General features: G+C 49.2%; 1 protein-coding gene across 13 annotated transcripts in view; it reads right to left on the bottom strand.

Annotated features, from left to right (window-relative positions):
- RAB31 (RAB31, member RAS oncogene family) overlaps nt 1–15614 on the bottom strand; it is a 111801-nt gene extending 96187 nt beyond the window's left edge. For 3 of the 13 annotated variants that reach the window (XM_032602763.1, XM_032602764.1, XM_032602762.1), the window contains exon 1: nt 15338–15548. In XM_032602763.1, the coding sequence (XP_032458654.1) occupies nt 15338–15376 (39 nt within the window). In that variant the 5' untranslated portion in view covers nt 15377–15548. Of the gene's footprint in view, nt 1–15337 lie in introns of all 13 variants that reach the window. The other 10 variants (XR_004345392.1, XR_004345391.1, XR_004345390.1 and 7 more) reach the window with 10 other exon arrangements.
- Between the last annotated feature and the right edge of the window lie 505 nt (nt 15615–16119).

The following is a 16119-nucleotide window of genomic DNA, read 5'->3' as shown; positions in this document are numbered from 1 at the left end:
CATGAGGAAAGGAGGAATCAGAATTCTCCTAGAAAGAAGGCGAACCTGTGCCTCTGGATTCGCCCTCAATACTGAAGTGCGTCCTCCTGGAAGCAGCCTCTGCCCCACCTGACTGGCAACAAGCAGTGCTGGACCCGCCGTGATGTGGGGTCATCGCTTCCCTGACCGGAGCATATGCCCTACAGTCCAGAGCTACAGGCATCAGAAAGCATTAATTTGTCACGAAGAAGAACTCCAGCCCTGCTCACTATTTGGGGGAGATGAAGAACCCAGGATCTAGGATCTTTTTTTTTTCGGTACGCGGGCCTCTCACTGCTGTGGCCTCTCCTGTTGCAGAGCACAGGCTCCGGACGCGCAGGCTCAGCGGCCATGGCTCACGGGCCCAGCCGCTCCGCGGCATGTGGGATCCTCCCGGACCGGGGCACGAACCCGTGTTCCCTGCATCAGCAGGCGGACCCTCAACCACTGCGCCACCAGGGAAGCCCTAGGATCATTTTAAATGGACTGTGTTACACGTTAAGCTCGATGTATCCCTCACTTTTAGACTCACACTTCCCACTGACATAGCACTTTCTGGACTAACTCCAATGGAAGTAATCCCACTCACACTGAAGGGGAAAAATATAAAGATTCACAGCACGGAAAACACCCAAGTGCTGTAGATGGTGGAAACTGTAACTCACCACTCCACCTGCTTATTTTTCTACAACTGGTCCAAACACAGAAGCCATCGCACTTCAGAGCCAGGTACCACCCAGCTAAGTTCAGCTCACAACATCACTCTTTCCCTTTAGCCACCCTCAAATTTTTCATTCATTAAAGCACCTTCCAGTAACCACTGAATGAATTCAATATATGCAGTGTTCCAGATTATCATTCTCGCTAAAATGGACATTGTCACAGGCGAACGAAACTCTCAATACACTTGTCCCTACGAAGTTCGTACACGTTAATAGTGGTTCCATGAGCAAACCAACGAACTAGATCCAAATTGCAGCCCTGAGTGTCCAAGGCCCCCTGAACCATTCAGTCCCCAAAAGTGATTCCTTCATGCTATTTCTAAACTTTCCTGAATCTGATGGATTCAGAAATCAGTGTATTTTTAATAGAACAATATAGAGTCCAGAAACAGACCCAAATACACATGGAGATTTCATTTATGATAAAAATAACCTAACAGATCAGTAAATAATGAAGACTTAATCAATAAACAGTATTAAAACAACTACCTAGATATTTGGAGTGAAGAAAAAACAAAAACAAAAAACTTGAATCCCAGCCTGGCTCTTTGTACCAAAATAAATGCCACATGACCAAAAAAAATTTTTTTTAATTAAAAAAAATTTTAAGACACTATGAAAGTACAAGAGCAAAATTAAAATATAGGTAAAAAATTTTATAATACTAGAATGTGGAAGGACTTTCTAAGCAAGACATAGACAACAAAACCATAAAGGAAAAGACTGATATATTTGACTAAATAAAGATTTTTAAATATTGATATGATTTTTTTAATTCAGTAAAAAGGTAAACTAGAAAGTAACAAACTGAAGAAAAGTTTGTACAATACAAACGACAAAGGATTTGGTTTCTTTTTTTTTTTTGATAGGTAAGAGGTGGATTTCTTTACAGAGAAACACACTCCACAGACAGAGTGTGGGCCATCTCAGAATGTGAGAGAGGCCAGGATTTGGTTTCTTAATATACAAAGAGTTCTCACAAATCAATAAGAAAAACAACCCAATAAAAATTAGGTAAATGATGTGAATGTGTAGGTAACAAAAAATACAGTAAGTCAATAAACATATGAAAGATGAACTCAGTCATTCATAATTAATGAAATCAAATTAGAACAGATTATCATTTTTAATCTATAATATTAGTGAAGATAAAAAGTTCTGGTGATATTCAGTGTTGGTAAAGTTGCAGAAAATCATATCCTAAACACTTAATAGGAATATTCTGGTTTTTGATCTGGACATTTACATAGGTTTGTTCAATTTGTAAAAATCCAGTGTGCACTATATTAAAATTTGTGCACTTTTTTGCATTAATATTATACTTCAGTATAAAAATGTAAAGAGGGACTTCCCTAGTAGTCCAGTGGGTAAGACTCCACACTCCCTATGCAGGGGGCCCAGGTTTGATCCCTGGTCTGGGAACTAGATCCCACATGCATGCTGCAACTGAAAAGAGACCACATGCCACAATTAAAGATACTGAATGCCACAACTAAGACCGGTGCAGCCAAAATTTTTAAAAATAATAATTTTTTTAAACGTTAAAAAAAATTTTTTTAATGTAAAGAATATGTTACATCACCATGAGATATCACCTTATACCTGTTAGAATGGCCATCACCAAGAAGACAACAGGTTCTGGTGAGAATGCAGTACAAAGGGAACGCTTGTGCACTGTGGCAGGAATGTACATTGATCCAACGCTATGGAAAACAGCGTTTCTCAATGTTCCTCAAAACATTAAAAATAGAGCTACCATATGACCTCCCAATTCCATTTCTGGGTTTATACCCAAAGGAAATGAAAACAGGATTTCAACGAGATATCTGCACTCCCTTGTTAACCACAATATTATCCACAATAGCCCAGATATGGAAACAAGCCAAACGCTCATCAGCGAATGAATGGATAAAAAAGATGTGGTACATCCACACGACAGAGTATTATTCAGCCATGAGAAAGGAAGACATCCTCCCATCTGTGACAACACGGATGGACCTTGAGCACGTGATGCTACCTGAGGTAAGTCAGACAGAGAAAGACAAGTACTGGGTGATACCACTTATATGTCGAATCTAAAAAAGTTAAACCTGTAAAAAACAGACAGTAAAATGGTGGCGACCAGGGGATTGGGGGTCGGAGGGATAAGACTGCTATTGTTCAGGGCACAAACTCGTAACAAGGAGTACATAAGGCATAGAGATCTAAGGCACAGTATAATGAATACAAAAATTGTACTATAATTATGCAATGTGACAAATATTTATACGACTACACTGGCAATCGTGTTACAACACATAAGTGTATCAAAGTAACATGCCTACACCTTATACCATCAAATTTATAAAAAAAAAATTTTAAAGAGTAGGTTAGAAATTTGTTCAAATTCATGAAAGGAATGAAATTCTGAAGTGTAACACAGTAAATCAAAAGCTATTACTTACCACCTATGCTTTGCCAGATCCCTTAGCTAAGCAGAGTAAAGAAAACTTCTAAACTGGAGATTCTCTTGTGGAAAGAACCTACTTAAACTCTCTTAAGCCTTGAGATTCTCAGGGTGTAAAATGGTTTGGGGAAGAAGAGGTAAGAGCATATTCCCATATGACACGCCAGGCAGGGTTAGAGGGGATGTCTGTGCAAACTGTCAGCATTTTACAAAGGAGGGAACTGGACCCAGGCAGTTATGTGATTTGCCAGGGGAATCGAGCTAGGAAGTGCCAAAGCCGGAGTAAGCACCCACGTCTGCCGGCCCAAGGGTGACCCACCATCCACTGTGCTCCGCTGGCAAGAGGCCCGTCCAGCCGCCCTGACAGTTCAACTGCAGCCTTAGAAACTCTTAACACCTGCAGGCCCGCCATCCAGCAGGTGGGCCGTCATGATGGACCACAGTTTGCAACCTGACATTTCCTGAACCCAGTTACAGCGCTTAACACGGATCCCCTGAGGGAGCGAAGGAAAAAAGGCCTGGAAGTCAGGGCTTCCTGCACATGAGCTGGAAAATGGGCAACAGATAAAGCCAAGCTCAAGGCCGCTCCGCACACACAGCCCTGGGACCTGCCAAGGCTCCTCTCATACCACAAACCAGAGACAGGGGCCCCCACACAGGGTGGTCCGAGGACTCAATGCGACAACTTACGGACCCCACGCTGCCCCTGCAAGGTGCTAAGCAAGCAGAGGGGACGTCTGTGTCACTGTCACCGTGCATGGTGGTGTCCTGGATGCGTCCCAGACTCCCAGCTGATACAGCACTTTGCCTCTTCACGGCTAATACAGGCCCCTCCATCACACCTCCCCAAGCCTGGCCAGGACCCTGCCTTTTTCTTCCAGGGAAGTACTTCAAACCTGGTTCAAATTGCTGAACTATTTTTTAAATAGTGAGAAGGAAAAATAAACTGTTACTTTAAGCACTAAGTTTGGGGTGGCTTGTCACAAAGCAGTGGAAAACTGAAACAGCATGGTGTCCGGTATGTGAGTTACACTCAGTAGGTGTCAGCTGTCTTGATTACAGGGATACTCATAAACTAGAGTGATTTCAAGACATCCCTCTTCATAAAAGGCATTCTGAAGCACTTTCCTGATTGAGAAAGAACAGAATAAGGTTTTGCTTCAATTCCTTCTCAACTGTTACTGCTGTCACTGTTGCTGTGATTAGGGCTGGGGGCAACTACAAATTATTACAGCGCTGGTGAGTTTATAGTTACTGTTTTTCTTTTACCCATGGAAATTTTTAATAAGAAAGAAGTCAAGGACATAAGGAGAAGACCCCAGCAGAGCATCTGTAACTACATTGCTCGCAAGCAAGAATAAGGGTGTGTACATGGTTAGCTGTGACACAATAACTATGACTACCAAAACGGAAGCACAGGGCTGATGGGAGTGAAATGTGCAGTAATGCAATTCACACCAACATATTCAAATCAGTAAATTACATCAATTATAACTTTAGCAAAAACTTCAAAAATATTTCTATTCTTATTGAAAAAAATATTCTACTAGTTGTCTTACTAAGATTAGCCTAACCTGAGGTGGAGGTCTAGAAAGAATACAACCCATCTTTTTACCTTATTTATTTTTTTAAAATTTTACAACTCATCTTTTTACACAGACGTCTTTCTTTACAAAATATTCTCAGGGCCATGCTTCTCAGGCCCTGTTAAGGTTCTATAAGCTCTTTTTTGAAAATTTTTTTTTTTTTTTTTTTTTGCGGTACGCGGGCATCTCACCGCTGTGGCCTCTCCCGTTGCGGAGCACAGGCTCCGGACGCGCAGGCTCAGCGGCCATGGCTCATGGGCCCAGCCGCTCCACGGCATGTGGGATCTTCCCGGACCCGGGCACGAACCTGCGTCCCCTGCATCGGCAGGCGGACTCCCAACCACTGCGCCACCAGGGAAGCCCTCTATAAGCTCTTTTAAAGAGAAAAGCAACCCCAGGGACCCAACGCAGATATTACTTGTTGTGTAAATATACTGTATACAAATAGTAAAAGTACACACAAACTGTTTTTGTTATTCTAGAGCTATAAAATAAAGATAAATGCATTAATTAAATACAAATTAAACTATCAGACCGGTGCCATTCAAATGAACATTAACCTAATACGATGGATGGTGTTGCTTGCTGAAGAAAAACAGTTCAGGGCTGTGGTCAGTCCCAAGGTCAGAGTGCTCCATCACCCTGTGCCCGGGATGGGTTACTTCCCTTGCATTGCACACAACATCTGTCAGCAAAGCTTGTCAGTTCTTCCTTCCAAACAGCCCGATCGGGACCCTGCTCACGACCAAGGTCACAGCCTGCCACAGGCTCCCCTGCATGCATCCTCCAGTGGTCTACCCTCCATGTGGCCGCTAGGCTGACCACCATGATGGACGAGCCAGATCACTGTCACTGCACAAAAACCTTCCATGGCCCCCGCTGGATTCCCAGGAGACGCCACAGTTCCCACACCGGCCTGCGAAACCCCAATTAACAGGCCCCCAACCCCACTTCTGCCCTCTTCCCACTGGTCACTGTTCCAGCCACACTGGCCAGCCTGCTGCTCCCACCCCAGCGTGGGGTTCCCTCTGCCAGGAGGGCCCAGCCGGCTCAAGAATATGGTCTCTGTGTTTACTTAAAGGCTGTCTTGGCGAGGACTTTCTCAAGCCCCTACTTGGAGCTGCACCCTCCAAGTGCAGGGGAGGGTGCAGCTCCAAGTAGGGGGTGGGCCCACCTGGCCCATCCTGGCTTTCTCTGCAGGGCGCCTGTCACCATCCGTCACATCAGGGACCCAGAGCTCTCAATCACGGTCACTCCTAGGATGTAGGCTCCGTGAGGTCAGGGACAGTGGGTCCACTCCGCTGCCTGCTGTGCCCAACCCCGGAGCAGGTCCATCAATACCTGAGGCACCTGCTCCGGAACTGCTTGGTCATCAGGTGGCCCCAACGCGGTATCTGTGCTGACTCTGCCTGGGTTCTCCTCTCCTTGGCCAGTTTTAACGGACATTAAAGTTGCTATAGTTTTGTTACAGGAGGATCACCTGGAAGATCCAGACGTAATTTTATTTACCTTTAAAAGAGCAGCATAGAAATGAACAGGCACAGACAACCTGCAGATCCCACAGGACAGATCGGCAGGCCCACGCCACTCCCAGACCCATTTGGAGAAACCCTAGATCAGGGACAGGTGGGGAAGCCAAACGGGGGGCCACTGACCACACCCGGAATGCCCCTGCCCACCCCACCGCCCCTGCCACGGCTGTGGAACAGGAGCCTGAATAACAACCCAAATTTACTTTCTTTTTCTTTTTTTTTAAACTGAAGTATATAGTTGATTTTACAATGTTGCATCCAAATTACCTTCCAATTTTATATCGGTGAACCCGTTATTTCCAGCAACAACCAAACGATCTCTACCCAGCAAACATCTCCCCGGGTCCTGCAGTAACTTTTTACATGTTTTAAGTTAATTACACTAGTAATGCAGGCTCACTAAATAAACCAACGCACAGAAGCAAACGAGAAAGAATAAGTTATTTATGAGCACGAATCAGGCCCAGGTGCACCCGCATAACCACTTGGACGTGCATTCGAGCCCTTTCGGAACCTTTTCCTGTCTCTGCTCGGTGTAAACAGGGCCACTCTCGGTCCCTCCTCTGCACCCAGCCTCATCCTCAGACACCTACAGCCCCCCCTCCACCAGCCATGCCCAAACTCCACCCCCTTACCTGGCCATTGAGCACCATGTGACATCCCAGGGGTCTCCTGGTGCTGTTACTTCACCTCCCGCTTCCCGCCCTATCAGCCCAAGGGCCCTGCTGGGCTGGAAACCCAAGGACAGACCCCACACCCCCGCGGGAAGTCATTACACCTGCCCACATGGCAGTCATGCACACACCCGGTAAGGGTCTCTCTTCATCCCTACAGCACACGACCCATTAGTGAAATCCTAATTTACTTTATACAGACGCCTTTTTGTTGTTTTATTTTACACTAAAATAAGAAGATTCATGAAAGGCCTTCGTTACTCCCCACAGGGTAAGTCTGGCCGGGTTTCTGGTCTACACTGGCAGTAGAAGGAAAGGTCAAGCACTGGGGCTCAGCACATTCCCCACTCAGTGGGGAAGGGAGGGATGGAAAGCAGAGTCAGAAACATTTTCCTCTAACAGCCAAGCCCCAGGTGTCTCTTTAAAGGACAGACTGATGATTCACTGACTAGAAGGGGAGAGAAAAAGGAAACAAAACAATGGAAGAATGTGGGGCTGAAAGAACAGAGACAGCAGGAAAACTCTGGAGCAGGACGGTGGGCTGGATGTTGACCATAAAATAAAGGAGCCGGCTGAACATAAAACAAAAGACAGAGGAAGAAAAACCATGAGGAGGTGAGCTGCGAGGTGCAGAAGGGCAGGCAGGATGCTGTCTTCACAGCTGCAGGATTTCCAACTCACCCGAGGAAACAGGACAACAGCAAGTTGGTACAGTTACGTGTCATTATAAAGAAACAAGGTTTAAGGCGCCATCCTGTATCCCTAGCCTTTGCCATCTCAAATCCAAATCGACGTCCATCATTTTACTCCTTAATCCTTTCCCCCGCCTCATCATTAGGTTCAAAATCTAATTAAGGTGAGCATGGATAATGAAAAAAAATAGCTTTTCAGAAGTTTGTTATGAAAAGTTTAGAAAATATCTTACCTCCCCAAATAAAAGATGTCTGTGAAGTATTGATGCTATGAGATTTTTTTTTTTTTTAAAAAGAGTTTCTTAATCAAGCTTGCTGCAAATGTAAATGCCCTGGCCAATTGTTTGATACAGGGAGGGAGGGAGGCTTTGCTCTTTTCCCCTGCCAGCAGAGGGCAAGCTTTATGTGATACCGTGTGTGTGTGTGTGTGTGTGTGTGTGTGTGTGTGTCTGTGTGTGTGTGTGTGTCTGTGAGTGTGTGTGTCTGTGTGTGTGTCTCTGTGTGTATGTGCGCTTGTCATTCTCCCTCTCTCTCCCTCACACAGACTTCTTTCCCCTTCCCTTGTCTTCTCCAACCCACCCACCCCCGCATAACCTCTCCTTCCCTCCATCCCTTTTCTCTCCTCCCCTTCCAGGGCAGGCTGGGGTAGAGGCACCTTTTAGGACGATGCATTTTATTTGCAGGTCCTAGTTAGAACAGTGATTCCACGAGGGCAGAAAGGAAGTAATTCTAAAGAATTCAGGTACCTGTTTCTTCCAGAAAAACGCATACTGTTGATACAAAGGCATCCAGCTTCCCGGCATCTTGCTCAAAGAAGAGTAAATAGGAGGGAAGTGACCTCCCCTAGGTTCCGCTTCTCTCCAGGGCCCAGTTTTCTGATAACCCGGGTCATCTGGGCACCTCTAGGGAAACTGAGAGTAGCCCAGGCTAAATCCTGAGTGAGCAGAAGCACAGTCCTCACCTCCAGAGAATTCAGAGCAGGGCTGGGGCATCAGGAGCAAGGAAATCATCAGAAAAAGACTCAAGACAGAAGGTTCCGCAAGGAGAAGCTCACTCCGGGACCCCAATGTTAAATCCCGCTTTTGTTTTCTTTATTTCTGCCGACAAACTCCTCAGGACACCTGCAACTGTCAGCTGCTTTAGCAATTAGGTGGGGAAAATAAATCATGTGGTTTGTCAGAAAGTGGTCAGTGCTCTGTGGAAAGTCAGGACCCAGAGCCCAGGAAGGGCTGCGGGAGCCCCGGGGGTGGGAGGTGGACGAGCAGATGGGTAGGTGGGTGAGCTCAGCATCTCATTCACCCCGAGTTGATTTCAGTTGTGCACCTTCAGTCCCTGCTAAAGCGTCCGACCCACATGATCAAGGCCCTTGGTTTTGTTCAGACACACCACTGCCCGTTGCTCATAGAGGCCAGGAGTATTTTTTGAAGGAGTGCCATAGAGGTTAATGAGAAAGAGTTATTTCCATATGAGCACAGAAAAAAATACAACCATTCAACATCACCTAGGCTGTCTTCCCACCACTTAACCCAGAAGAAGCAACGAGGAAGCAGACACATCGAGATGCTAGGACTTTCTACAGGACAACTGTCCGGATTCTTCAAAAACACAAATGTCGTGGTGGAAAAAAAAAAGAGAGGAAGGGTTTTAGATGAGAGATGTTTAGATAAGAAGCAGCTGTGAGAAGCAAATGTAACATGTGATCCCTGACTGCATCCTGGACGTGAACTATACGACTGACACTATTGCTGTGTTCAACGTCAGAGGTGAGATGGTGATGTTACAGCTGTGTGGGGGGAGAATGTCCTTGTCCCTAAAAGATACACACTGAAGACTGTAGGGGTGAAGTGTCATGATGTCTGCAACTCACTTTCAGATGGTTCAGGGGGAAAAGCCAGTATTTTTTGTGTACTAGAGAGAGGAAAGCAAGAGTGACAAAAAGTCATCCCTTCTGACTCCAGGTGAGAAGGCTATAGACATTCGTTCTACTGCTCTTTCAACTGCTTTGTAAGTTTGATGTTTTTCAAAATAAAACAGGAAAGGGGAGTTAAAATAAAAGACCCCCTGCTAGAGGCTGTGGGGTCAGCAAGAGAGCCGTCAGCCTTGGAGTGGGAGGCGGTGCTCATCACCTCCCCACACCCTCCTACCACCTCAGCCTTCCAGAAAATAGTGTGAGATCCAGAGCCTGCTCTCCCAGTCCTGGGGTCCATGCCCACCTTTCCTTCCCTGTCCAAGCCCTACGTGTCCTTTGAAGCCCTGTGCAAATCCTTCCCATGCCAGGAGACCTTCCAGATGGCTCAGTTCCCAGCCCCCCACTGCACTTAACATAACCTGCATGTCTCCCATGGCACCACGTGACACCTCCAGCATCCTTCTTGTCACCACGGCCACGGATGCTGGCTCCTGTCTTACCTGCCCAACCAGGAGCCTCTCCACCACAAGTGTGACTAGAACCCAGCCTCCCGACTTTCCACCTCCAGTAGAGCTGACACAGCACCTTATCCACCGCAGGTACTCAAGACAGATCTTGAGCAAAACCTTTTTGTCCCTCACCTGTCGTCACACCTGATAAGATGGACGACAGTCAATATTTATTGTCATCCTACTCTGTTACTTCTATTGGGCGTGGCTCCGCGGTGAGTACTGGTGATGTCATTTAGTTCACATGTCATTGTGTCCATGCCGTGGGAAAGGCAGAGTGCCTTGAAGACAGGGATCGTGGCTGTCCTGTCCACCTGCAGCCGCCCAAGCTCCCGGCATGAAAAAAGTGCTCGATTATCAGTGAATGACTGAGTGAAGGAAAGTCTATTCCAATTTCCGACACATATGACAAATTATAAAAACTAAGACAAATGAAAGTGTAGTATGTACAGACACGGAAGCACCGAAATTAGTCTAACCTGTTGGACACAACTGAATTTGAAGACCTGTTCTAATGCGTGACCTCAAAATCTTTTCATGTCCTGGCACCTTAAAATGTAAAGTTTTCTGTTTTCCAACGGCCAGAGCCTTGGAGCAGATCTGGGGGATACAACACACTCACTGAAACAGGGACACTGGGCAGCGGTAGAGGTGGGGCAGCACGCCTGAGAGCTACAGACAAGGGCTGGGGAGGGACCATAGAAGTTTGAAAATGCTTCACAAATGACTGATGCACACGCTGGGCTCAGGGTGAGATGCGGCCATACTGACCCTGAGCAGAAGAGGAACGAGGGCCTGGTGGAGCCCAGCAGCCCGGCTCGGGGGCTCAGTGTCACTACGCGCTGGGCCCTGCTGGGAGACGTCCCACTCTATCGTGGATATTTATTCTCATCCCAGAGTCACCAACGCTAAACCACACTTTCCACAGGGGTTCAATTTAATAGAGGAATCAGGTAAGAAACGAATTACTGTAAGTTCCTAGCCTCTCTGCATCCCCCCACTCCCCTCCCCACTTTCCCTGCAAAAAGAAATGCTAGTTTCTGGGAAAGAAAAAAAAAAAAGCGTATGTGTTTTCTTCTTTAATTTTATTTAAATTTTATTTATTTATTTTTGGCTGCATTGGGTCTTCGTTGCTGCCCACGGGCTTTCTTTAGTTGCAGTGAGCAGGGGCTACTCTTCATTGCGGTGCGTGGGCTTCTCATTGAGGTGGCTTCTCTTGTTGCAGGGCACGGGCTCTAGGCTCGTGGGCTCAGTAGTTGTGGCTCACGGGCTCTAGAGCGCAGGCTCAACAGTTGTGGCACACGGGCTTAGTCGCTCCGCGGCATGTGGGATCTTCCCGGACCATGGCTTGAACCTGTGTCCCCTGCATTGGCAGGTGGATTTTTAACCACTGCACCACCAGGGAAGCCCCTCAAAAATGAGTATGTTAACAGAATCTCAGGCTTGGACAGCAATGCTGATGGCTGCCTGGGCTGCGCTTCCCCATCCTATGCATTGTTCCTTCCACAAGGACCCCACGATTCACATAACCTTATGGAACACTTTTGGTAAGGAGCGCTCACCCTCATTCAGCCGGCTGTGCCGGCGTCCACAGCTCGGGCCGATCTGCTGGCTGTGAGCAGCCTCATGGGTCTTCGGGGGTCCCACAGCCCTTTCTCGTGAAGGTCCGGACAGGCTAGAAGTCCCCACTGCCCACATGTCACAGCACATCCTAGGGACTGGACTGCTCTGTGATGAAGCACTAAGCAGATTCTAACAGAGGCCAGAGGAGAGGCCTCACCAAGGCCCTGACGGTGGCCTCTTAACCATGCCACTCAGCTGTGGAGGAAGTGGCAGAGATCTCTAAACTGTCGTCAAGACAACCGAAGTCCAAATATAAATCTCTCAGGGATTCCATTCGGAAGCAGTTTTTAAGTGTACACACCCAGAGGAAATAATAAAAGACAAGAAATATCCTTTCCTCCTTCTCTCCCTCCCCCTCTCCCCCTCCTCTCCCCGCCCCTCCCCCACCTCCTTCCCCTCCTCTCCCTCCTCTCACTTTCTGCCACGTGGTGATGTGTTTTAAAAATGCATACTGGGAAGCATTCCACCTTTGGGGTTGGAACAGCTGCTGCCTCAATATTGTTTTTGTTAGTTTTTGTGTTTTTTTTAACATACTTTGCTGTTTTTAATGGAGTTGTTTTTAAGCTACATGTTTCATAATACTAGCTGAGATTCACAAAGCAGGATGATTGGCACTTTATTGGCAAGAATGAGACTCACGTGTCTGAAGAGTCCAACGCAGACCCCCGTCAACACCCTCCCGCCCGGCTCACTTCCACGACAGCCCAGCTTATCCCAGGAAAGGGCATTCACGAAGGCTTGGGAGAAACACGACAAAGTCCACCCATGAAAGCAGCAAGGGTCAAAAATCTCTAACAGGTAGGCTAAATAAACCCTGCGCTAGCACAAAGCATTCAGGGAATGTTCCACAGATGGCTGTGGTTCCATCTGAGAGCACTCACCAAAAGAAATAAGATCAGACACGTCTAACATCAGGGTTCTGAAAGGCACAGGTACATGCCACCTGGCCCACTCCACTGCCACCTTCTGCATATGATCCTCCGGTGGGGAACCTCCAGCCCCTCGAGGAGAGGGAGGAAAGCCTGCACCGCCTGTGCCAAACACAACCATGTGCCTTAAATGGGAAGCACATCCCCAAGTAATCACTGAGGAACAGGGACAATGACCAGGCACAGAAGGACCAGCCCCTCAGCCTCTCCAGTGAGCGAGCAAGGCTGCAGCCAAGTGGTCCTCATTCCCATCACCTTTTCAGCGGGGCCCAACAGACAGTGACACCCACAGTGGGCATGGCTGCTAGGGCCTGGGTCAGACTGAGATTTCAGGGAGGTGGGGCGATGGCTAAAAACAGGAAGCTGAGGGCTGGCTGCATGCAAGACTTCATCCAGAAAAAACAGGCCTCCCACACAAAGAACAAAGGAGCCGGGACGCCTCTTAAAATTTTGAGAGGACGCTGGGTTTGGCACTGATTCCCTCTTCCAGCCGCGGATCCACAGGCCTATCTCTCCCAAATCAAGAGAGCAGACCCAGCAGTTAGAATGGCTGTAGCCTCACCCAAGTGCTGTCTCACCCAGAGCATCGCCCTGTTTGGAGGAGCAGCTGAGAACATACCCTGTCACACACATCTTGCCCAGGACAGGACCAGCCAAATGGGGGGAACTTAAGACACATTACTCAGTGTGATAAAAAGATCACTGGCCCTTTCAAAGATATCAGATAAGATGTCTTCCGACCTAAGCAAGACTAAAACCTAGAGCCACTCTCAGAAAAAGAAGGCCATGGATATGGTGTGATAGGATTGGAGCTTCAAGGTCTCCATCTGCTCAGAAACATCTTCTTGCTCTGCTTTGGGACCGTTCTTCCCTTCCAAGCCCAACCTCCTACCAACTGAGCCACTGCAAAGGACCAGCAAACAAGGAGAGGCACTGTCTCCAGGAAATCACTGAATGAGTGCGTTCCATTCTTAGTGATAAGACAAAAAGTATAGGGAGTTCCTCCAGCTTTCTCATCTCCCAGGCTTGGAATCACAGGGTAGCAGGAAATGGTACCATGTATCTTAGGCGATCATCTGCTATGGTCCTCTGCCTTAAAAGGGAAGATGCTATTATGTCCATTTCACAGACGATGCAACTAAGGTACTCGTCCAAAACACCACAGCCAATGAATGGGAGAGAATGAGAACCCAGGCTTGCTGCCTCCGGGTAAAGGGCTCTTTCTACCTGATCAGTTCCTTGTAGAAGGAAACAGACTCACCCCTAAGTAGCAAAATTGCAAATAATTCATGCGGTGGGACAGGTAAGTCACTTCCGACTTCATTTATTCCCAAAGCCAATCCTGACACACACAACACACGTCAAAGCTGCCTCTTGATTCCTTGGGATCCGACGTTCCTTCTGAGTCTTTGAAGGGCTTCCTTGAGGCTGAAATGATTCCTCACAAGGAAAGCATGCGATTCCTGGAATTTATGTCTGGCTTATGTTAGAGAGCCTGGCAGACGGTGCAACCTACCCCTGCAACACCGATAAAGGTCAGCAGAGGAAGGCCAGAACAGCATCCCATCCAAATCCAGTCCTTGGCAGAGCAGGCAGGGGGAGGGTCACAGGGAAGGGGGGGGCCTTTGCCTGACCCCCTGGAATTTGAGGCCAACCGAAGACCTACTGTAAATGGGGGTTCCAGCAAAGAACAGTGAGAGGAGACAGCCAAAAGCATCGTTCTGCCCCAGGTTCCAGAAGAGCCTAGAGGGAGCCCAGACAGCCCCTTGGTCTGCGACAACCCAGTCCTAACCTAGAACCATTTCTTCATTATCTACTTCTGCACATCCGTCTTGACAGACCAGTTAGTCCAACCTTTGCTGCTTTTTTCAGAAATGGTTTTCTTGGGCGACCAGGTCGGCAGAACACTAGGCATTCCTATCAAAAGCTGCTGAAAACAGGGCTTCAAACCAGCTCTTCTCAAAGAAGTAATTCTGGAATTTGATATGCGCACCCAAGAGGAGGAGACCCTTAACACTATCTGAATCCCCTGGGCGGTCCCCAGGGGCCTGTCCAGTGCCATCTGACAGGTCCGCACCACTTGGGTGTTTGTGTCTGTCTTTGTTTCTGGCTTCTTCCAAGTTTCTTCGGGCTCAGAAGGACCCACTTCGGGAGGGGAAGTGGGGACAGGGGAGGACTCTCTCATCCTGCCTTTATCCGCGGCACTAAAAGTTTCCTAGGCGCGGTTTTCTACCATCCGTTCTCTCTTCACCTTCCCGCCGGGTCATCCCCTAGCGCATTTTCTCACCCTGAGCTGGGCTTTCTTTTTAAACAAGTAAATAAACCAGTTGGCCCAGGGAGGCAAAAAGAGTCGGCGCCTTGGCTGAGTAACTTAAAGGCGAAGGAGAAAGCCCTCAGAGATGAGGGCCGCGGCTCCTGTCCCCGCGGAGGGGTCCCGGGCGCCCGGCCCGGCCCGAGCAACTCCGGGGACGCGGGCCGGCGGCGGAGGGACGACGAGTCGAGAAAGCTCCCGTTCAGGTTCGGGCCCGGAACCAGCAGGGCCTGACGAGGAGCGGGCCCGGGGGAGCGGGAGAGGGGGTGCAGGGGACACGGGGGAGCACGGACGGGGGGTGGGCAGGGGAAGTTGGGGACGAGGGAAGCGCGCCGACCAGGGGCGCGCGGACCCGGGTCCCCGGCGAATGGCGGCGCAGGACTTACCCCGAGGAGACAGACTTTGAGCTCCCGGATGGCCATCATGAGCTCGGGGCCGGGCCGGACAGGGGCTCAGCATCCTCCGGAGCCGCGCCGCGCCGCGCCCCGCCAGCTGGCGTCCTCCGGTCCCCGCCTTCCCCTCGCTCAGCCCGCGGGCGGATCCGCAGCCGCTGCTATTTCTGGGCCGCCGGCCGCGCCGCGGAGGGTCACGTGGCCGCCGCCGGCTCCTCCCGGGGCTGCGGAGAAACCTCGGCTGCCCGGCTTCTGGGAACGCCCCCGACGGCGTCAGCCACCCGGCCCCCAGCCCCCGGGCCTGCGGCGTCCTGGCACAGGGCCTCTTCCCACCCGCCGGCCGGCGGCCTCGGACCCCTCTCTGCAGAGACCCCTCCCCCTCGCCTGCACCCGACCCACGGGCTGCCGGCTGCAAGGCGCCCGGGGTGGAGAGAGGACCCGTCCCGCCTGGGGCGGGGGTGAGGGGGGGAACCGGGCCCACGGCTGGAGACTGCATCCCCCTCCGGAAAGTGGGTGATGCCAGCCCAGGCCATCTGCGGGGAGCATTTCCAAGTCATAAATGGCACTTGACAGAGGCTGGGCGGACGGGCAGGAGGGTCTGAGGGTGCAGCCCACCCTCTCCCGCAGTTCCTAATATCATGGGGAGGGGGCTTCAGTTTACCCCCAGGTAGTTTGTCACTCTCAGCCCTGAGCTCATTTTTCTGTATGTAATCGAAATTGGTTCTAGAAGCTACGGTCTATTCCTCCCTCCAAAACAAGGGTGTCCGTGTCCGAAA

Source organism: Phocoena sinus, chromosome 14 (genome assembly GCF_008692025.1).
Source record: "Phocoena sinus isolate mPhoSin1 chromosome 14, mPhoSin1.pri, whole genome shotgun sequence".
In the NCBI taxonomy this organism is placed as follows: domain Eukaryota; kingdom Metazoa; phylum Chordata; class Mammalia; order Artiodactyla; family Phocoenidae; genus Phocoena; species Phocoena sinus.
This window is presented reverse-complemented; position numbering and strand designations above follow the sequence as displayed.